This window comes from Oryx dammah, unplaced genomic scaffold, assembly GCF_014754425.2.
Source record: "Oryx dammah isolate SB20612 unplaced genomic scaffold, SCBI_Odam_1.1 HiC_scaffold_19, whole genome shotgun sequence".
Taxonomy (NCBI): Eukaryota; Metazoa; Chordata; class Mammalia; order Artiodactyla; family Bovidae; genus Oryx; species Oryx dammah.
In genome coordinates this window covers 66,527,395-66,549,385 of record NW_024070203.1, presented here as the reverse complement: position 1 = coordinate 66,549,385, position 21,991 = coordinate 66,527,395, and the positions used below count along the sequence as shown (strand labels likewise).

General features: G+C 44.6%; 1 protein-coding gene across 5 annotated transcripts in view; it reads right to left on the bottom strand.

The window, feature by feature from the left end:
- LOC120879070 (syntabulin-like) overlaps positions 1–21,584 on the bottom strand; it is an 86,106-nt gene extending 64,522 nt beyond the window's left edge. Inside the window, exons 1-3 of one of the 5 annotated variants that reach the window (XM_040262122.1) lie at positions 21,534–21,584; positions 17,355–17,435; positions 15,418–15,622 (exon numbers count right to left, since the gene is read on the bottom strand). In XM_040262122.1, the coding sequence (XP_040118056.1) occupies positions 15,418–15,622; positions 17,355–17,378 (229 nt within the window). In that variant the 5' untranslated portion in view covers positions 17,379–17,435; positions 21,534–21,584. Of the gene's footprint in view, positions 1–15,417; positions 15,623–17,354; positions 17,511–21,533 lie in introns of those variants that run through there. The other 4 variants (XM_040262124.1, XM_040262125.1, XM_040262126.1 and 1 more) reach the window with 4 other exon arrangements.
- Positions 21,585–21,991: the final 407 nt, after the last annotated feature.

The following is a 21,991-nucleotide window of genomic DNA, read 5'->3' as shown; positions in this document are numbered from 1 at the left end:
CAAGAATACTGAAGTGGATTGCCATGCCCTCGTCCAGGGGATCTTCCAAACCCAGCAATCGAACCCAGGGTGCGCACACTGCAGGCAGATTCTTTACTGTCTAAGCCACCAGGGAAGCCCATGAATACTGGAGTAGGTAGGCAATCCCTTCTCCAGGGGATCTTCCTGACTCAGAAATCAAACCTGGATTTCCTGCATTGCAGGCAGATTCCTTACCAGCTGAGCTACCAGGGAAGCCCATATATACATACATACATATATATATACATATATATATATATACATACACACATTTATATACACACAATATATATATGTATATATATATTTAACCCATGTTTAAAAATATTAGGATTGCCCAAGTGTGTGTATATTTATTGATATTTAAGTGCCTAAATATCACCTTAAATACTCTTCCAGATGTTCAAGCTGGTTTTAGAAAAGGCAGAGGAACCAGAGATCAAATTGCCAACATCCGCTGGATCATTGAAAAAGCAAGAGAGTTCCAGAAAAACATCGATTTCTGCTTTATTGACCATGCTAAAGCCTCTGACTGTGTGGATCACAATAAACTGTGGAAAATTCTCAAAGAGATTGGGATACCAGACCACCTGATCTGCCTCTTGAGAAACCTATATGCAGGTCAGGAAGCAACAGTTAGAACTGGACATGGAACAACAGACTGGTTCCAAATAGGAAAAGGAGTACATCAAGGCTGTATATTGTCACTCTGCTTATTTAACTTATATGCAGAGTACATCATGAGAAACGCTGGGCTGGCAGAAGCACAAGCTGGAATCAAGACTGCCGAGAGAAATATCAATAACCTCAGATATGCAGATGACACCACCCTTATGGCAGAAAGTGAAGAGGAACTAAAAAGCCTCTTGATGAAACTGAAAGTGGAGAGTGAAAAAGTTGGCTTAAAGCTCAACATTCAGAAAATGAAGATCATGGCATCTGGTCCCATCACTTCATGGGAAATAGATGGGGAAACAGTGGAAACAGTATCAGACTTTATTTTTGGGGGCTCCAAAATCACTGCAGATGGTGCCTGCAGCCATGAAATCAAAAGACGCTTACTCCTTGGAAGGAAAGTTTTGACCAACCTAGATAGCATATTCAAAAGCAGAGACATTACTTTGGCAACAAAGGTCCATCTAGTCAAGGCTATGGTTTATCCAGTGGTCATGTATGGATGTGAGAGTTGGACTGTGAAGAAGGCTGAGCGCAGAAGAATTGATGCTTTTGAACTGTAGTATTGGAGAAGACTCTTGAGAGTCCCTTGGACTGCAAGGAGATCCAACCAGTCCACCCTGAAGGAGATCAGCCCTGGGATTTCTTTGGAAGGAATGATGCTAAAGCTGAAGCTCCAGTACTTTGGCCACCTCATGCGAAGAGTTGACTCATTGGAAAAGACTCTGATGCTGGGAGGGATTGGGGGCAGGAGGAGAAGGGGATGACCGAGGATGAGATGGCTAGATGGCATCATGGACTCGATGGACGTGAGTCTGAGTCAACTCTGTGAGTTGGTGATGGACAGGGAGCCCTGGTGTGCTGCGATTCATGGGGTTGCAAAGAGTCGGACGTGACTAAGTGACTGAACTGAACTTAACTGAAGGTGCCTAACAACCAGTGCTATCCAACACATTTGGTGACAATTATGATGACCAAATCCCATGGACGGAGGAGCCTGGTAGGCTGCAGTCCATGGGGTCGCTAGGAGTCGGACACGACTGAGCGACTTCACTTTCACTTTTCCCTTTCATGCACTGGAGAAGGAAATGGTAACCCACTCCAGTGCTCTTGCCTGGAGAATCCCAGGGACAGGGGAGCCTGGTCGGCTGCCGTCTATGGGGTCACACAGAGTCGGACACGACTGAAGTGACTTAGCAGCAGTAACATGATAACCAAGTCCCAACTTCAACTTCTTTGTAATCTAAAGATTACTGATAAAATATTTCTTCAAAGTCCAAGAAACATCTCTAAAACTTCTGGTTCATTTTTGAATTTAGATATCAGAGCTCATTGGTTTTCTATAATGCTGAACTAAACAATTCCAGAAGAACTTAAAAATAACAGCAGGCGGAGGAAAATGTGGTTTTGTGCCATAAGGTCTTGAAACATTCAGTTATGGTTTGATGCTGTTCAATGTTCAGTTGCATAATTTGGAGGAAGAATTATTTCCATTTTAAAGAAACATCAAACTATATAGAAAGCTAGTTGATTCTCATGCATGACAAAGGCATTTACAGACAACTTACTCACCTGCTCAACAAATATTTACTGAGTATCTACCATGTGCCAAACACTGTTATAGGTGTTACTGTTTACTGCTCAGGAAATATTTACTATTTACTGGTTAGGCAGGAGGAGAAGGGGGTGACACAGGATGAGATGGTTGGATGGCATCACCGGCTCAATAGATATGAATTTGAGCAAACTCTAGGAGATAATGGAGACAGATGAGCCTGGCATGCTGCAGTCCATGGGGTTGAAAAGAGATGGACATGACTGAGCAACTGAACAATAATTTACTGCTCCAGAATGACATTTCTGAAGATAGTCTGATGGGAGACAAGTAAAATGTCATAGTTTAAACTCATGGTTAATCTGAACCCTGTGAAATTCTTACTAAAAACTATTCAAATGCTCTGAAAGGATGTAGGTAAGATAAAAGCAACATAGCTATCATGTCCAAGAATACTAGTTTTATCATATAATTTTAATAAATCTCATTTTTATAGATGAGAAAACTAAGGCTTGGACAGGGTAAGAAATCCAGTCACATAGCAAATAAGGGATGAATTCAAAGATTCAAACTCAGGTTTGTCTGACTCTCAAGACCCTGTTTTTCTCACCACCAGGAGCTGTTTTCTAAATTTTTCTATGTATGTTTGTTCCAAGAGGAAACAGCAGAAATTTGGGGAATGCTCAAATTAAAAACAGACAAAGGAAGCTGTTAGAAAGAAGCCATCTCATTATAAACAGACCACAAAATTTGAGGCAAGAAACTCTAGTTGTTTCTAGTGTTTTGCTTCAACACAGTGACCGTTTAATGCATGCTGCTCAGATAATTTTGCACTGTAGGTTTTCAGTAGCAAAATTTGCAATTCTATTCCCTCACCTAATTTCAGCATCTTTTTGGAGTAAGAATTCACAGGTCTACAAGGCTCCACCCTAAATTTGCTTCAGCATTATACAATGTGATGCTACACAATTGCCAATGTTGAAGTGTAAGAATGTCATTCATCCATCCATCCATCCCACAAGTAATTACTGATTTCCTATCGTGTGGCAGATAGTCCTCAAGATATGGAAAATGTAATGATGACTAAGACTCTAAGATCCTTGTCCTCAAGGAGTTGACATTCTAGAGGTAGAGAGAATCGATAAGCAAGAAAAAAAAAACCACATAGGGAAGAAATTTTGATTGTGATGTACTGTTAACAAAACAAACTGGGTGATATTAGAGTAGCTGAGTGGGAGGTGGGAAGGTATTTCATTAGACAGGTTGTCATGGAAGGTCCTAAAGAGGTGAGCTGAAAAAAAATGAGAAGCCAATCACGGAAAAGGCAGGGGAGAGAAAACTCCAGGGAGAGGGAACAACAAGGCGTCTGGTACACTGAGGAAACTGAGAAGAGACCAGGAAAATGTGAGGGCAGAGGACTGATGATGAGGTTGAAGGAGGCGGAAGTCTGAGCATGCGCAGGACTATAGGCAAGAACCCTACATTTATCTCAAGTGCAATGGAAGCTATCATGCGCATTAAGCAAGAAATGACAACCATTTGGCCTGTGGAGAACCGACTATATTAGCGATATTAGGTCTGACTAATATTTATTGAGTGCCTACTAAGCACCAGGCATGCTTAGAACACTTTAATGCAATTTAATTAACTTAATCTAATATCCTCTTTGAGACAGGCACTAATAAGATGTACTGCAGTCCATGGGGCTGCAAAGAGTCAGACACGACCGAGCAATTGAACTGAACTGAGTAAGACAGGCATACAAAACTAGCACTACAAAGCCACCTCCCTGAGACCAGAGTAAGCTGCGGGTATGAATTCAAAGACGTCAACTCCAGAGTCTCCTTCTGAACACCCATGCTGTGTAACCCCTTTAGGAATGAAGGCATGGAAGCAGTGAACCCACATGGAGACCACTGCATAGCAGAAATGAGAGGTGACAGTGGTTTGACTGAGGCGGTAGTAGTAAAAATTGAGAAAAGGAGATGGGTTGGGGATACATTAGTTATGACTTTAGTTATGACAATGAAAAGTAGGAGGTCAAGAATACCTTCCAGGTTCTTTGCTTAAGCAATGGAGAATATGGTGGTCATTTCTGAATTGGAGAAAAATGGGTTTATGAGTTTACAGAGGGTGAAATTAAGAATTCTGGTTTTGATGGGACTTCCCTGGTGGTCCAGTGGTTAGGAATATGCCTTCCAATGCAGGAGATTCGGGTTCCATCCCTAGTCAGGGAACTAAGATCCCACATGCTGAAGGGCAATTAAGCCCATGTGCCGCAAATAGAGAGTCCACGTATTACAACTATCAAATGTGTACCACAACTACTGAATATACATGCCACAACGAAGAGGCGATGAAGGGCCCACACACCACAGGGAAGACCCAGCTCACCCTCCCCGCAAAAAGGAATTCTGCTTTTGATATATGTTAAACCTGAGGCACTGGAGATATCAAATAGGCAGTTGGATATGTGAGCCTAAAGCTCAGAGGGGGCTTCCCAGGTGGCGCTAGCAGTGAAGAACACAGCTGCCAATGCAAGAGACTTAAGAGACGTGGGTTCAATCCCTGGGTGGGGAAAATCCCCTGGAGGAGGCTGTGGCAACCCACTCCAGTATTCTTGCCTGGAGAATCCCAGGGATAAAGAGCCTGGCGGGCTGCAGTCCATGGGGTCGCACGGAGTTGGACACGACTGAAGTGACTTTGTGCGCACACAAAGCTGAGAGGAGAGGTTGGCTTGGAGAGCATCACCATCCTGCAAGTGAGGGATTTAAAGATCTGAGCCCCTGGGGAGGGCAGGAAGAGAAGAGGACTGAGGACTAAGGCACGCGCACACGGTGAGGCGGGAGGGGGCAGGACAGAGCCAACGGGAACTCTCAAAGGGTGGACCAAAGGAGCCAAGGAGGAAAATCTTTCCCAAGAAAAAGCCTTGTTCAACTGTATTGAGTCATGCCGGGAAATCAAGGAAAATGACGGCAGACAAGAGAATGTCAGATCTGCTAATGTGGTCACTCCCATGCTTGACAAGGACAGATTACGGAGACAGGATGTTGGTGAAGTTTTGCTCGTGAAGAGGAACAGGGAAGTAGAATGGCAGCTGCAAAGCGATGAGGGGGTCAAAGGGAGCTTATTTACTCTGAAGGATGTGTAAACACAAACATATGTATGTCCTGATGGAGGTGAACTTGTTAGAGCAATTGGAATGAAACACCTCCACTAAGACATGTAACCTACGTCTATAAAAACCAAGCAGAAAACAGAGAAATTATTTAATGAAAGTTTCCCTGGTTTCTTAGAGACAAAGCAATCACTTCCCATATAAACACTCCCGGGATTTCTGAGCTATTTTGGAGCCTCGAGTGCTCCCATAAAAGTCATTCTGGTGCAGCCCTGGGCAGGAAAAAAGGATATGTAGTGAGGCAAGGTGAGACGAGTCGGTCTCTTCATGGGACCTGTGCTTTCTCTGAAATAAAGGCTTCTACTTGGTTTTCTACCAAGCGTCAAATTGTCTCGTTTGTAGGAGCAACCACAGGGGGAATTTAGAAGGGAAAACAAGTTGGTCCAAATAGTCAGCGCAGCATAATGACACATTTATCTAAGAGATTGGGTGAGGGAGCAAGCGATGCTGCAATTGGGAACCAGGGTGGCTCAGTCACTGCCAGGAGACAGGTGAGCCCCGGGAGGTGGGTGGGGGAATTCTTCTGTCTCTCAAGCTCTTATTTCCCCTGCCCTTTCTTTCACAGGGTTATGAGCTTTCCAAAATAGGGATGTTACTAATGCTTCTGATCTTTCCTCTCCTTAGTGATACGAGTTTATTTGCAGCTTCTAAATCACGGGTCTATAAAGACTTTTTTTTTTAAGGTTCCTTACTGGGAGAAGATAGCAGACAGGGAAAGGCATCGCAGGAGAGGAGCTGGCAGGTAGGAAGGAAAGAAGAGACACACAGGGAGTCAGACAGGGAAGCTATCTTTTGATCTCTTGAAAACCGTATAACAAGGAAACCCGAACCCACTCTGAAGAAAGAAAGAAAGTGAAGTCGCTCAGTTTCTTTGAGACCCCATGGACTGTAACCTACCAGACTCCTCTGTCCATGGGATTTTTCAGGCAAGAGTACTGGAGTGGGTTGCCATTTCCTTCTCCACGGGATCTTCCCGACCCAGGGATCAAACCCCAGTCTCCCGCATTGCGGGCAGATACTTTACCATCTGAGCCACCAGGGAAACCACTCTTAGGACACCTGAATTACAGGGACCTCTCTTGTAGCAAACCCCTTTCCAGGTGGCACAAGTGGTAAACAACCTGCCTGCCAATGCAGGAGATATAAGAGATGCAGGTTCAATCCCTGGGTTGGGAAGATCCCCTGCAGAAGGAAATGGCAACCCACTCTAGTATTTCTTGCCTGGAAAACTTCCACAGACAGAGGCAGACACTCTTGTAGCAATGCAAATCTTTTCCCCTTCCTTTCTATTTTTTTCTCACATTGAACATTTGAAGATAGCGATGATCAAGATGCAGTAAAGCATTAAAATGGAGAAATACTGAAGTACATTAAGGAAAAAGCAATGCTTATTATACAGTCCAATTCCTACATCTTGATCTTTCTATTTGAAAAAAAAAAGAATTGTTTTAGAGAATATATATGAATCAGGGTATTAATTTTTTTAAAAAGACACAAACACAGAAATGAGACAGAGATGCTCAGGAATAAAGTTAATTTCAGTGACATTCAATAAATGAAATTCTGAATTTTGAAAAGTCAGCCTCAGAGATGAAATGTCCATCCACAGAAGAATGGCTGAATAAATGAAGCCCTCCATCCAGGGGAACCCAAGCTGTCAGTGCAGTGAATGGGGGCACCTCTATGTACTGACAAGCAGTGACAGGTACAGGTATCGTCTAGAATACACACTCCTGGAGGGCAGGAGTCCTGTCAGGGTTGTTCATCACTGTTGTTCAGCTCCTAGGATAGCACCTTGTCCACAATAGGTGTTTGATAAACATTTACTTAGAAAGGATCACGGGTCACTAAAGCAGGATCTCACGCTGGGAAAAAGCAATGTAAGTGTGATTACATGTACTCTGACATATGTGTTTGCACATGGGTCTTAGTTTTGAATTGAAAACATATAATCATTAGCATTAAAGAAAAGATAACCCTCACACACACCTCAGGATAACTAGAAGGGCAGGTTAGGGTATACAGGGTCTCAAGAATTCTGAGGGCTGGGTCAACACCTAAAAGGAATCCTATCTTCAGGGACCGCCCCCCTCCTAGGCTAAAGAGAAGAGAATGAAGCAGGGCCAGCTGGGAAGGAGGAGGAGGCATGCTGGGAAGCTTCATGCTGAGCGGGGGCGGGGCGGGGGGCGGAAGCTGAAGGACGGGTTTCTACCAGGTGCGGGTGAGAGCTGGGCGAGCCCCCATGATGAGCACTGGGAAGTTTGGTTAGGGTTCTCTAAAAAGAGACAGCAGTGAGCCTGACATGACTGGCCTCCTGCGGCGGGAGGAGTATAACCCGGGTGATGAGCAGAGGGCGGGCACCTTGACCACCCAGCAGGGCATGGAGCAGCTGGGAAGGTCTCTGCTCCGGGAGACATGGGCCCGACAGTGTCTCCAAAGCAGGAGATGCCACGAGCAGTCCAAGCCCAAGGGCAGCAGAGGTTTGGTGCAGAGGTTTGGTGGGTGCTAGCAAAGCCAGCTAACAGAACAGGTGCAGCCAGCAGTCTTGTCTCCCCTGGGCTTTTTCAGAGTAAAATCCACCCCCAGGGCGGTGGGGCAGGGGGCTGGCCAGGGTCAAGTTGAGTCCTGGGAAATGTGGGTATGTGGCTTTGTCCTGAATTCCTCCTTCACTCTGAACTGGGGTGCTGTTATCTAGACGAAGTAGGTGCCATATACTGAGATGGGAATTCAGTGGGATGAAGAGGTGAAGACAGAGAATCCACCGTTAGGTTTGGTGGTGCGGTGAGGATCCTGAGAATTTCACAGGCATCAATTAACGGGCAGAGGAGGAGGAAAACCTGACTGGAGTTGCATGAACAGAGAGCTTAGGCATCACCTCCTCCAGAATGCTTTGCTGATTCCCCAGCCTTCCACCTCTCCTGCTGCCAGACACACAGATGTGTTCAGACCTTACACACTCATATAGATAGATACACATACACACACCAATCACTACACACATGTACCTCACACACACTTCTCACACTTACATATACACACACAGTTAAATAAAACAAACTGGATGGCTATTTTTCCTTCCTGGCTTACAAGTACCAACTCCAGAGTGGGATATTTTCTGATTTTCTTAGCAAGAGAGCTCTCCTCTAGCTGTTACAGCACTGGGGGCCTGTTCCCTTACACCAATGACTCTTTCTGATAATTAGAGACACTGAACTCCTCTGGACAGGAGTGTTTCTTTCATGTAATAAACCAATTATATCCCCTGGATGAGGGCATGGCAACCCACTCCAGTATTCTTGCCTGGAGAATTCCATGGACAGAGGAGCCTGGCAGGCTACAGTCCATGGGGTCACAGAAAGTCGGACACGACTGAATGACTAACAACTTCTATTACAGGACATGTTCGAAGGCGACTACTTCTTCGTTTTATGCCATTTCTGTTCACAAAAGGTTCCACGCGATGCTTTACTTTAAGATGGCAGGGAAGCCTGTGTCAAGCCCCTTGACTGACTTCAGCTGCTGACATCTCTGACTTCTCTTCACAGCTCCAGACCTTTATCTCAAGTGCAGCAAAGCCTAATCTGAGTTCATTCACCTGACTCATCCTCCTCGCCAGTCCTGCTACTTCATTGGGGTTCATCCGGTGGAAATGTAGACCCATTCCGCTTGAAACTGGTGACTAAGACACATACATTCTGGCTCCAGTCCTCACACTTATTATTTTATCATTTTTCACTTTAGACTGTCACCACAAAGGCCTTCAAACCAGGCAGGCTCTCATCATCATTCTCTGTCTCCTCCTATCCAATCTTCCACATGTAATCAGAATGATTTTTCTAAATTATAAATCTAGTCATAAACCAGAAAACCCTTCCCTGCAGGGGAGGATGTTAAGGAATTGCAAAATGGCAGTCCAAGAGTCAAATCCAGCTACTTATGTATGTTATTTGACCCATATAGTGGAAAAAAAAGAGAAAAAAGCACTGAATTTTTAAAACTCTTAACTATTGTTAGAAGGGGCACACACTGTCCAGTTCTAGAGTCCAAACCTATTGTCATCTATCCAGGTGGCCTCACTCTTTATTTTACTGGTTCACTTCCTGTATGGACCCTGGACCTCAGGGATCAAGTTTTTCACAAGGTGAACAAAGCCTTTCCTGCTCTGGTCCTGCTCACCTTTCTAATCTTATTTCATGCTTTTAACTCAGGTCCGCTGATGCCAAGGCTCATGTTTATCTACTACACCACACTAACAAATGCTACTTCGTTGGACCCTTGGGCTTATGAAATGTGAGAGGCCAGTGCAGATAATAAATAGAGCAACAAACTCAAATTACAAGGAAGGAGTGTTTGTGTGTCGAGTGGGTGTGGGTAAACATGACCAGATACAAAATCACTGAGGTAAAGGCAGTTGTGTGGGAAATGCCTCCACACATGTCATCCCATTTATTGATATTTTATCAGGGTGAAGGCAGTAAAATACTTGATTTTTCCAATCCCTGTGTTTTATTCATCTTTGCACCCTTAGCCTGATCCTTAGCAGGCACTGAATAAATGCTCATTAGATTAATATGTTTTTATGGAAGTTTGCAAAAAGCTGAATGTCTTGCTACTCCCAGGCCTCAGTTTCTCTTTTTTTTCCCATCTCTCTCAGTGAACCTACTGGCTGTTTAGGGCACATTCATGTTGTACCCAGTACAACTACTTCCAATGTACCTCAAATCATCCTAATGCCAAAATAAGTAAATGCAAAAGAATTAAAAGTCTGGCCACAGATAGTATATCCAGAAAGATGGTTATCCAGGAAAATAGAGGAAGGACATGCTTTCTCCTCCCTTTAACTTCTCTACCATCTGAACACAAGTTAAGCCCACTATGTAGACATAAATAATACTATCGCTAAGACTAATGCTGTGGGAATTGTAAATACAGACTGAGAAGCTGTAATTTCCAGGACCTGTGGAATCATTTTCCTTGTCCCATGCCATGGTTTTACCAGCTTGGCTGGCCACCACTTCTGCCGTCTTTGACCCTTGTGCATCTTGGAATGCCACTGGGGGATACCCCTCACATCCCTCATACAAAATCCCTAAACACACGCAGACCACAAAACAGAGAGGCTCAGACTTCACTAGGTAAAAGTCATCCAGAAAGTCTATAAAATACAGATTCCTGGGCCCTTCCATCCTGGAATAACAAGCTAGGGCAGTGCCAAAGCATCTGCATTTTAAACTAGCTTTCCTGAGGATCTGACAGTAGACAAACACCACACTCTGAAGGGATAAACAGCGTCATAGACAGAATCCTACGGCATGAAAGATGTTCACAGTAAGTGCCATGGTTTGCTCTCAGGCATGGTCCAACTCCAACCTTTCACTATTCACACTAAGTATTTTTTTTTATTAAATGGCAAAAAACTTTTGTTCTTGTCCCCCTAATTGCAGTTACCACATCCTCGAAGAAGCACTGTCTATGTGCCCTTCATTTGCGACCTATTTCATTAGGTACTTACTTCTGACGCTGAGGCAGCTAAGCATCAGAAATATGTATCATGCAACAAAGCCTAGGTCCCATTCTTATTAAAATGATACTAAATTCTTAGGGTTTTAGTTGGTTTTTTTTTTTTTTCTTCACAGCAGGTTGGCAGTCATTCAATTATAGTGTAATTCAGTACTGCAGCTCACTTCAGTTTAATCAGTTCATCTCAATTCTGATCATTATATTCAATGGCTTACTCTATCCAGATGCCAAGTTTCCTCAACTGGACAAAAGCATAGCAGAAATATTTCTGTTTGGCAAGGCAAAGCAGATTTTTGAAGGCATTATCATGCCTTGGCAGGGCACTAGTCAGGTTGTAATTTGCTGTAATTGTTCTTCCCACAAACAGCCACAATGATTACCTCTAGGTCACTGCACCCAAAGACGGAGTTCTTCTCAGCCACTGTAACTACCAAAGTTATTTCTGTAAACACCTTACTCAGAATTAGACTGCAAAGAATCAGTTTCTCAGATGCTGATTGATGAGAAGTGATTGATCTGGTACATGCTTTTTAGTGGGTTAGGCCATACACTTGACTGTGTATGTGTGTACACATTAGAAACATGGAAATAACTCAGAGCAATCACTGGTCTCCCATAAAACCATCAGTGTACCGAATGCATCATTTCCTCCACCTGCTATGTTTACAAGGCGCCCCAAGGAGAACTAGCCTAAAGCCCAGCAATCCATCTGCCTCCCCATTCCACGGGGTCATTATTGCCTCAACTAAGCAAAGAGAACTGCGTGGCATGCTGCTGATCACGTCAGCTGACTGCTGTAAGTGACTGACTTACCCAGGTCATTAGAGTTCCTAATAGTGGCCGGAGTTGTGGTCACAATGACAAACACACAAACACAATGCCCTAACAACAGCAACAAAAAGGTGGGGGGGCTGAGGGGAGAGAAAAATGGGCAGAGGCCTAGATTCAGTGGGCCACACCCAGAACACAAATCATGGATGAGGGTTTTTGTCACTTCTCATGGACATGTTCAAACAAGAAACAAGGAGAGAGGGGAGGGAGAGGGAAGGAAGACAGGACGATTTGATGAGAAAACATTGGTTCAAAAAACTGACAAAAAACGAAAGAGAGGACATGAAAGCAGCGTTGTTTGTTTAACTTTTTAAACTGTACTTTCTTAGGTATTTTTTTTTTAAGAAAGCATTAGTCAACATTTTTTAAGAATGCACAATTTTTTCTTTGCCATACACACAAAAGAGGGCCTGGCCTCCAACACAATATAAGCCTAACTGTGCCCACCTGAAGTCACAGTGACTAAGGTCAAATACAAACTGTAAGGAATAGACCCCTTTAACAGGAGGATGATGTCCAAGTGCAAAAACACACGTGCTGACGAAACGCACAAAGCATATGCATCTCTTCAGAGAAATTCTGCTAGTAAGAAGCTATTAAGAGAAGAGCTCTTTGGGGACACACCCCATATGAATTGCAAAAGGTCACATACAGCTTCTTCCCTCTGAAATGAGACAGAGACAACAGACAAATTAGCATACAGAATATCAAATCATTAAATGTTCCTTGTCTAGGCTCCTGTGGGAAGGAAAGGGAGAAGGCAGTGGAGAAAGAGAAGGAAGAATGTAGGTAAAAAATGGACAGGTCACTCTGAAAATAGTGCCGGGCTTTTAATTCAATAGATCAGCAAAATTAAAGGAAAAACGTGAGGGTGGAGGTGGAGGACATTTCAATATGGAGTTGTCATTTATTTTGCTGAAGTATAACTCCAACCACTGTCAGGATTTTTTGTTATAATACAAATGATAGGAAAGCCAGACTCTCAAAATAAAGGATAATCCTTCATAATAAGTAAATTTAACTTTATATAAATTCAGTGAACTATTCTTAAAAAAACTGAGTATCTTAGGATATATGATGCTATCCATAATTTATACAGCCTTTGCTACAGATTTAGGGAAAGAATCTAGTTTGCAGTTTTAAAACTGTAATTTTCAAATTAAATTGCATTGTGATAGAGCAACAGCATTCTCTCTCATTTAACTAGCAGATTGTAAGAATCCCTCTTTCTTGTTAGTGAAAGGTGATGATTTATAATAAAGAAAACAAACTAATGTAGAATGATCACAGTAAAGTTAGGAAGTTATGGTAGTAACAGATATCTCTATATTATTTGAGTTTCATTGTAGCAACGGATGGTATTTTTACAATTTGCATGTACTTTGGTCTCTCACTTAACTGCCATGATAACCAACATATTTTGTGGTTTCAGCATTACAGTGGCTGGATTAAAACAAGCTATTTCCCCCTGTTGGTTGGACGTGTTTTACATTCTCAACTTCACTGCCTGCAGCTTTAATACTCCCCATAGTACTAAACCCATTTATTTCTCATCCACCAACTGACCTCTGAAAGCATCATTAACACACCCCCCCAAAGACCTTGCTCCTGTCAGTTTTAGTCAGCATAGCACTCAAAAGCCATCATGGGGTTTTACCAGGCTCTTAGGAGAGGAAAGTAAAGAATGACAAGGCACCAACCCAAACCTTGGGGAACTGCCAAGAAGGAAGATGAGACCCCAGAACAGAGAGAGTCTTATCTGGAGGCAGGATGCAAGACTGAAGATCAAAAGGTAGGTTTATAGACACCAGTCATTAGACGCTTGTGCCACTCAATTCTCAGCTAGTTAATGGCACAAGGATCAATATTTACTTTTGATTTTCATGTATAGCATTATGGCCTTAGTGGGAGACAGGACTCCTGGGAAGAAGGGTTGATCCAGGAAATGGGTCTTGGAAAGAATGATTTATGGCTGAAATTAACAATTTTATCTGTTTGCCAAATATATTTTTTAAGATCTGTCTGGGGCTCTTTCTTTTGCTTTGACCAACTTTTTCTTTTTTGCTGGTAACACTGCTCATGCTAAAGTCAGTCAGAGAGAAGGTGATGATGTGGAGAGATTTTCAGGAATAAATGTGGAATTGAGTTACGCAAACAAAGCTGTGTCAGTATGAAATGATAGTCCCCTGGGTTCATCCACGTTCAGCAAGAGTGATTTCTGAGCTCGGAAAGGGAGTGAAAGTAAACAGCATTACATTCTGCTAACGCCACTTTGAGTTCCAGGAATCTTTACAGCTCCAGTAGTTTTCCTTTTGTTTTCTTCCTGGGAGAATGTCAAGCAAACCATCAGTGGGTCTCCATTTTACACTGGATTCAGCAATAATTAGTTTTAAAATAAATATTTTGATATAATATTTTCAAAATCAAACAGAGAATCTGAGGCATTGTAGAGAAAAGGATTTAAAAATAGGCAGCAGAGTATTTCTGATATACACCTTATGTATTTTATGAATTTATGAATTATTTTGTGAAAGTATATAATAAATCTAAAGCTACACTTCTGAAATCTCTGAAAATGTAATCACCGGTACTAACTTCAATGGAATATTGTATCCTGCTTAATTAGGGCCTTAATCATAGCACCTTGATTCATCTGTCCCTTTTCATGCATGTGTTAATCTTCAGATTACATTTTCCCTAAATAAATTCTAAGAATTACCCTTTGTGAAACATTCTTCATGAATCATAAGACAGTCACTCCTTTAAATTTTACCCCAATTCCTAATGCTTCTCAAAGAATATAAGTCCTTCTAGGTCACGTGCTTCAATTTGTATGATAGACTCTGTTGAGCGATAATGGCAGCACCTCTAGAAGGTAGGTAGGGATCTGTGCCTTTACCAAATATGCTCACAGCTCTAAGGAAACTTCCTTAAACATGTATCAAATCTGACATATGTTCTTGTATTAAGAACCATCATTTCTCAAGCACTTCTGCAGGGCAGGCCCTGTGCTAGGAATACATTTAAATTAGTAGTCTCTTTCAACCTCTCAGCTACTCTACAAGGTAGGTATTATCAACCCATTTTATGGATGTAACAACTGAGGCTTAAGGAGGTTAAGCAATTTGCCCAAGGTCCAACACCTTGTAAGGGCTCGTAGAAAGGCCAGGCCTGTAAGTTCAAAGCCTGTCTTCTTTCCCTCTAAAATACAAGGTCAAGCCAGGACTGGGATATAAACCACCTTGATCTTGACCTCATTCATTAGGACTTGCTTTATCTTTGGGAATTTCAGAAACAGAAGTACCCAGGCTTACAAAGATTGCTTGCATGAAATGTAAGCTACGTTTTCCAGATTTAACCAAGAAATATATTTTACAGTCATAGAAAAAAGAAGTTAAGATTTCACATAGAAAATTATCACCCTAGAATAACATAAAAACAGGGATGAAATTCCATCGGGTTGAACCATTCGAAACTGCTGTATCCCTAGGTTAAAAGAGTCAAAAAGATGCAGCTTCGTATTATTCATCCTAATAACAGACATCTGCTCGGAGACTCTAAGGGGCCCGTTCCAGGTCCACTCACAACGCACCCGCAGGGTACTCACTTCCTGCCTTCGTTCCCGTGGGTATCGTACCTGAGCAGAAGCTGTTGCTGCTCACGGTCCTCGCTGAGCGCCCAGAGCTGCTGGGGTTGAACTCTCTGCTCTCTTCCTCCGAGAAAGGAGACTCAGAGGCTGGGGACACCTTGTGCTGTTGCTGAGGCAGATGGGGCCGAAGAATCAAACGGGGAATCCGGCTTCGGGCAATCTCCTTCTCATGATGCTGTACTCTCAGCTCCTTCTCCAAATCGGACATCAGAGAGAAAACAAAAGGACACTTGTTGCCCCCTCTGAACTCCAGTCTGCTCCTTCTGGGCTCAGTGTCTGCGGAGCCACATTTCTGAATATTAAATCTTCACAGAGCAGTCCTTGTTTCAGTATCTAAAATGAGCTCCAAAATTCTTCTACTAAGCTAAGCCTTCTAATTTATTGAAGATCACACACTGCAGCATGGATGTGTATACACACACACACACACATACACTTTCAGCTGTTAGCAGGAAGGCTATTCCTTTCTCTCATGTCTAACTCACCTTGCCACTCTGGTTTTTCCTAGCACATTCAAGCTTTCAGCTCTCTCAAAGGCTCTTTATAACTCACAGCACACTCTGATTATTACTTGATTTCCTCCAGACTTCCATTTTGCTTTCCCTGAATTAGCTGTGACAATCTGACTTCTGTTTTCCTGTCTCCTGACAAAGCAGACCCCTATACCTGAAACAGTTTCCCTAGATAGTTCATGCAGCCTTATCTTTCAAATGCACCCCCTCTTCCGGCCAGGATTTTAATTATTCATTAATATCCTGGTACACAAGGCTTGTTGCCAACAGAAAAGCAAACAAAAATTCAATACCGGGTAAGATGGCTCCGCCTTTCTCATCATGTTTAGCTTTTGTTTTCCTTACAGGACACTCAAATGAAGACATTTTTTCTCCCTCTCTCTCTCCTTCAAAACACAGCATCAAGTGCAGAGGGCTTTGAAGATGCTCCAAAGCAGTATTTCAGTAATATTTTCCCATTTTTAAAGTGCTTTGCCAGCCATCATTTTGTTTAATCTTTCCAACAACAGAGGCCACGGAGAGCACACTAATTTGCGTCCCTATTTACAGATGAGGAAACTGAAGCTAAAAGAGGCAGAGATGCTCAGCCAAGACTGCTGCACATCACCTAGAAGCAGAACGGGAGCCTGCAGTCAAGAGCTGGTCGGTTGGGGTCACCCCCACCCTTCCTTATTAAAATGGACTCCCAGGACGGGCTCTCTGCAGAAAAAAAACCACCGTTCCCTCCAACCTCTGCAACTGAAAAAGGGCTTTGGATTAGGTAACGAACACTGTGGAAACATGACCTCCTGCTCATTTCCACGCGGCTTACCAGGAAGGGTCGCTGCCAAAGTAAACACCTCTGAGAGGCCCTCACAGAGCAGGAATTGAAGGGAAAGTCCCAGCCGCGGGTAACTCCCGAGGTCGCTCAGGCACCCGCCCTATCCAGGGGCGAGAGCCGCACCCAGCCTGGAATCTGTGCTGTCACTCGGCAGGTATCACACGCCAGCTGCTCCGCTGGGCACCACGCGGACCCTGAACCAATGCTGGAGTTCTTATTTCTCAGTCACCAGTATATCAAATCCTTTTTAGTCACATCGCACACGGAGGACGACGATTGAGAGCTAGATCCCCAATCTCCAATTTCGGGGAATGGGATTAACCCTTCGGAGTCCTTCTTTTTAAATCCTCAGTGTCAACCCTCCAAACACCGTACTACCTCCCCATCTCCCGGGCCTCGGATCTCATCACCTGGGCGACAGTCCCCTGCTTTCTTATTGCGCCCGCCACCTCGGCGTCCCCGTCCACCGCAATCCTAAAGGTCATCCCTCCAGCTCTCACCTGATCCGCGTCCCTCCCCGCAGTGCCCACCTCTCCTCTCCCTCCGGCGCTCGCTGACACAGCCATCGAGCCCTCCGGACGTGCCCTCCTTACCTTGGTCTCCCGAAGGGGTCCCATCGCGCTGCCGCCCGCCGGCTCCTCGCGCCGCCGCTGCCGCCGTCCAGGAGGTGGCACCTGCGGGCACCAGGGGCGAGGAGACTACGCTGAGCCGGAGCGCGCCGCGGGCGGCCGCTGCTGCGGGGCCGACGCGCCGCCGCCGCCGCTGGCGCTGGGCTCCGAGGGCGCGCCCCGCCGCCCCGCCCCGGCCGGACACGTGGTGCCACCGCGGCTGCTGTCGCGCCGCCCTCTCCCCGGACCTCCCTCACCTGCCGGCCCCCGACAAGGCTCCTCGGCGAGCCCCGCCTGCCCGACTTGGTCGCGGGCTCTCCTCCCAGATCAGCGCGCCTCTCCCGCTCTGCCGAGCCCGACCCTAAGAGGGGGTCGCGGACAGACGCTCGGAGCATCTTCAGTCCGGAGAAGCCCAACACCCCCTTTTGGGCACCTGGTATGGGGTTCGAAAGGGGTGCACGTGGGAGAGAAGAACCCAGAAGAGCTGGGACATCACGGAGAGCCAGTCTGTACCAAGGGAAAGTTTTGCCTGGCGGCCCCTCCCTGTCCTCCAGGTTTTCTGTCCGCGTCCAGCTTCCCGCACAATTACCTCGCCGGAGAAACGGGGTGGGCCGCCCTCCACCCGGACCCCTGGCAAGCCAGTGCTGCAGGCCTAACACAGCATCTGGGTTCCAGGATCTCGGAGGCTGCGCTCCTCCTCAGGGGGTTTGCATCAGAAGGGCCTGGCCTTGGCGGCGCGGCGCAGCCGCAGGGAGGGAACGGCAGGCTTGGGAAGCCGGGCTGCCCGCTCTTCAGCTTCGAACCACCGCCGCCCGCCCGCCCGCCGGGAGTCAGTGCCCGGCGCGCGGCTCTGGCGACGCCTCACTCGAACTCAGAAAACCGGTTCAGGGCGGCACTCCTCTCGCTTCTAGCGAAGTGCCTATATGCCTAAAGTTCTTGACCTCTCTGAACTAAAAGTTTATGCTCGTTAAATTTGAGGGATAATAATAATAACAGCCTCGTCAAGCGTAGCTGCTGCTGCTGCTGCTGCTGCTAAGTCGCTTCAGTCGTGTTCGACTCTGTGCGACCCCGTAGACGGCAGCCCACCAGGCTCCCCATCCCTGGGATTCTCCAGGCAAGAACACTGGAGTGGGTTGCCATTTCCTTCTCCAGTGCATGAAAGGGAAAAGTGAAAGTGAAGTCGCTCAGTCGTATCCGACTCTTCGCCACCCCATCGACTGCAGCCTACCAGGCTGCTCCGTCCATGGGATTTTCCAGGCAAGTGTAGCTAGGAGGATTAAAAAAAACAGCTGTACCTACTGTTTGAACAGAACTTTCCAAAGGGCAGTGAAGTCTCCTCCAGCTCTTCCATTCAGTATTTGCTGCATCCTCTTACGTGATAGAAAAAGCATTTGAGAAAGACAAATATGTTCAAAAAAAAGCTCTAAAACCTGTCCAACTGAGGACTTCCAATAGGGATCATCCATCGTGTGGGCCTTAATTTATTACACTTCAGTTGTATCTGATAATGCGAGTCTGCATATAATAATTTAGAGGCCCTTTATTTCAGAATTGGAGAATATTATAAGTAGCAATGTGGATGGAGAACAGTCTGATTGTTACACCCAGTGTTAGGGAGGACGGGAGGATGATGGTCCTTAAAGATGGTATCTGAACCTGAACCATCTTGTTTGTCCTCTAAAAAGCATTTTTTCTGAGTCTTCAACTTTCAAGTCCAGGAATGTACAGTGAGTCTAGAAAGAGCTTGAAATCAGAGGATTAGTGAAATCAATTTGCCTCTTCTATATCCATAAAGAAGTTTTATTACATACATCTTCGTGTCTTTTCAATCTACTTAGCTCTCTTAAGCAGTGAAGTTGATAATCTTAAGATTTTTTATTTCATCAGGGAGAGGTGATTAATTCATACTTTTATACAGCTGATAGCTGTCTCAGATATGGGCTTCAGGAAAGTGACATTCCAGAATTCCTACAATTATAAGCCCGAATTATGAGCCCAAGGACATACACTGTGAGATAGGATTGAACTGTTAAGGTGTTTCTGAGGTCCCTCTTGAGAATTAAATCTGGAAGCGTAAAAGCAGAAACACCCTCCACTGAGTTGTCCAAGTCAGAATTTCACATTCTTGACTTTTCCTTCCTATGGCCCCCAAACAGCAGAAACCACAAATGATCTTCATGCTACCCTAGAAATAATATCTTGAATCTGATTACTTCTAGCCTCTGTTTGATCGCATTATCTTCACTTAGAGACTAAACCACAAATGTCCTGGATTATTACAATAGTGGCCTAACTAAAGTTGTTTTCCTTCCAACTTTGCCTCTCATTCCTCTCTTGCCAGTTTTGCAATTTTTCCACAAGGCCTTTCTAGCCATGCTTCTTCATTACAACTCATTACTGATTTCCCAGTTGTCCTCTAAGTAATACTCAAAGTCCTGAATGTGGCATAAAGGCCTTTCCTGGTCTGGCTTTGTGTACATCTCCCATCTCATTTCTCTCCACTGCTCTTCTGAGATCCTCCCTCCCCTTAGCAATCTTCCCACTACCACCCCCTCCATCTACTGCCCCTGCCACTCCCCCTCCACATACAGATGGACATCCCTCAAATTGTGGCACTTGCAGTTCTCAGGAAGTATCGTGTTCTCTTTTCCCTCTAGACTACTGCACACAGTTGGTCCCTTTGTCTAGAGCATTTCTTGTACCCCACTACCCATCCTCCTCAACTCCTACAGATCCATTAAGTTTCATTTTAGAAACACCTTCTTCCAGGAAACCTCCCTTGATCTCCCCAAAAGAGAAGTCCTTACATATTTCCCGGACACCTGTATGCAATTCACCTGGGTAGAGCTGTTATGATTTTGTATCAGAATCCCCTACTTATTTGTCTGTCTTCACCAGGGATGTAGGCAGTGCCTAGTACAGGTCCTGACGCCATGAGTAAGTGACAGTCGCTCAGTTGTGTCTGATTCTTTGTGACCCCATGGACTTTTGCCTGCCAGGCTCCTCTGTGCATGGAATTCTCCAGGCAAGAATACTGGAGTGGGTTACCATCCCCTTCCCCACCTGACACCGTAGGCACTCCATATTTAACAGTCAAATGAATGAATCATGAATGAATGAATTCTCTAACTCCTTAAGGGGCCCAACAGTACAAGATAAAGAACATAGATACAACTTCTGTTTAGAAAATGACTCAGATAAAGCTACCTCCAATATGTCTTTGTATTTGATGATGGGGTGTGTGCCTTAAAAAAATCCAACATGTGTTCAGTGAAAGCCTTTTACTGCAGAAGTGCGGGCCTTGAGAGGCTGTGCTGTAGCCCTGTTGTCACCATAGCAACCCTGCTAAGGGAAAGGCTGATGATTTAGTGTTCAAACGCCTCTTAGCTCTGTACTTTTGGAACCCAAGCCTGTTTTTATGCTGTTCTAAAAGGCAAGTTTTACAAATGCTAATATCTGTCTTGCCTTTAATTTCACTCAAGTGTTTCTCACGTCTTTAAGAGAAGTGTCTTATAACATTAGGATCATACCATCAAAGAGAGATAATCTAATACAGTATAATATAGTCAGCTCTGATCTGCTCAAAAATGTCCTCTACCTCAATACTTATTCTCTGGTTTTCAAATTCTGTGGTTTTTCCTTTAGAAATGACTACAATGCTGATTTTTTTTAGAAAGTAACTACTTCGAAGGTTGGAATTCTTCGAGATTATACATAATGCCCCTGCCCAGACCTAGGAAGAACAGGGGAGATAGGGTACGGCAGATTGGGAGACAAGGGATGTGTTTATGTAATTATGTCCCCAAATCTGGGGTAAATTAATTGCTGCTTGGCTTATGTGAAATTTGTAATTAAATGATTCATACCTTTCATGTGCACACAACTTTCTATTTTCAGAGCTCTCTCACATGTATAATCTTATTTGAGCCCCCTCCCCGCAAATCTTGTGATGTGCATGTCGTCAATCCCTGAAACCAGATAAGTCATAAAGGACAGGTTTTTCTTGACAGGAAGCCCCCAGACTGCAAACTTCACAGAAAAGATCATACAAATATACAAATGCACGGCCACAGAGGAAAAAAAAAAAAACACACATCTGCACCATTCAACCGAGATACCTCCCGCTCCCCCACGTTCATTCGCTCGCTCTGCCTCTCAGCTCACCTGCGTATGCTGGGGGCTCCCTCAGATTCAGTCAGGGCTGACAAAGCACCAGCTCCTAATCCTATCAGCAGTGTGAGCCAGTGCCGCCGTCTGTCTCAGTGACCCGATGTTGGGTGATCTGCACAGCAACAAGGAGCAGCTGACGTGCTTTACAACACGTCATGAAGAAAAGAAACTGCATTCTGGGGCATCCTGGGATTTTTCTCTCTCTTTTTTTTTTTTTTTTTTTGTGGTGGGGTGGAGACCCATATTTTTCTTAACCAGGGAGAGAGCTGCCTGCTTTCCCATAAGAGCATGTGTGAGTGAATCAACCCCCCTCTTCTCCTATGTGTTATTGTTTCTATACAGTTAAGGGATTTTGATGTTGTGAAACTGTAATGGGTAGAATTCTGCAAGGTCACTCCCTGAAGAGGGGGTCCAGAGAGTATCTGAAGCAATCGGGGGAGTGGGTACCTGAG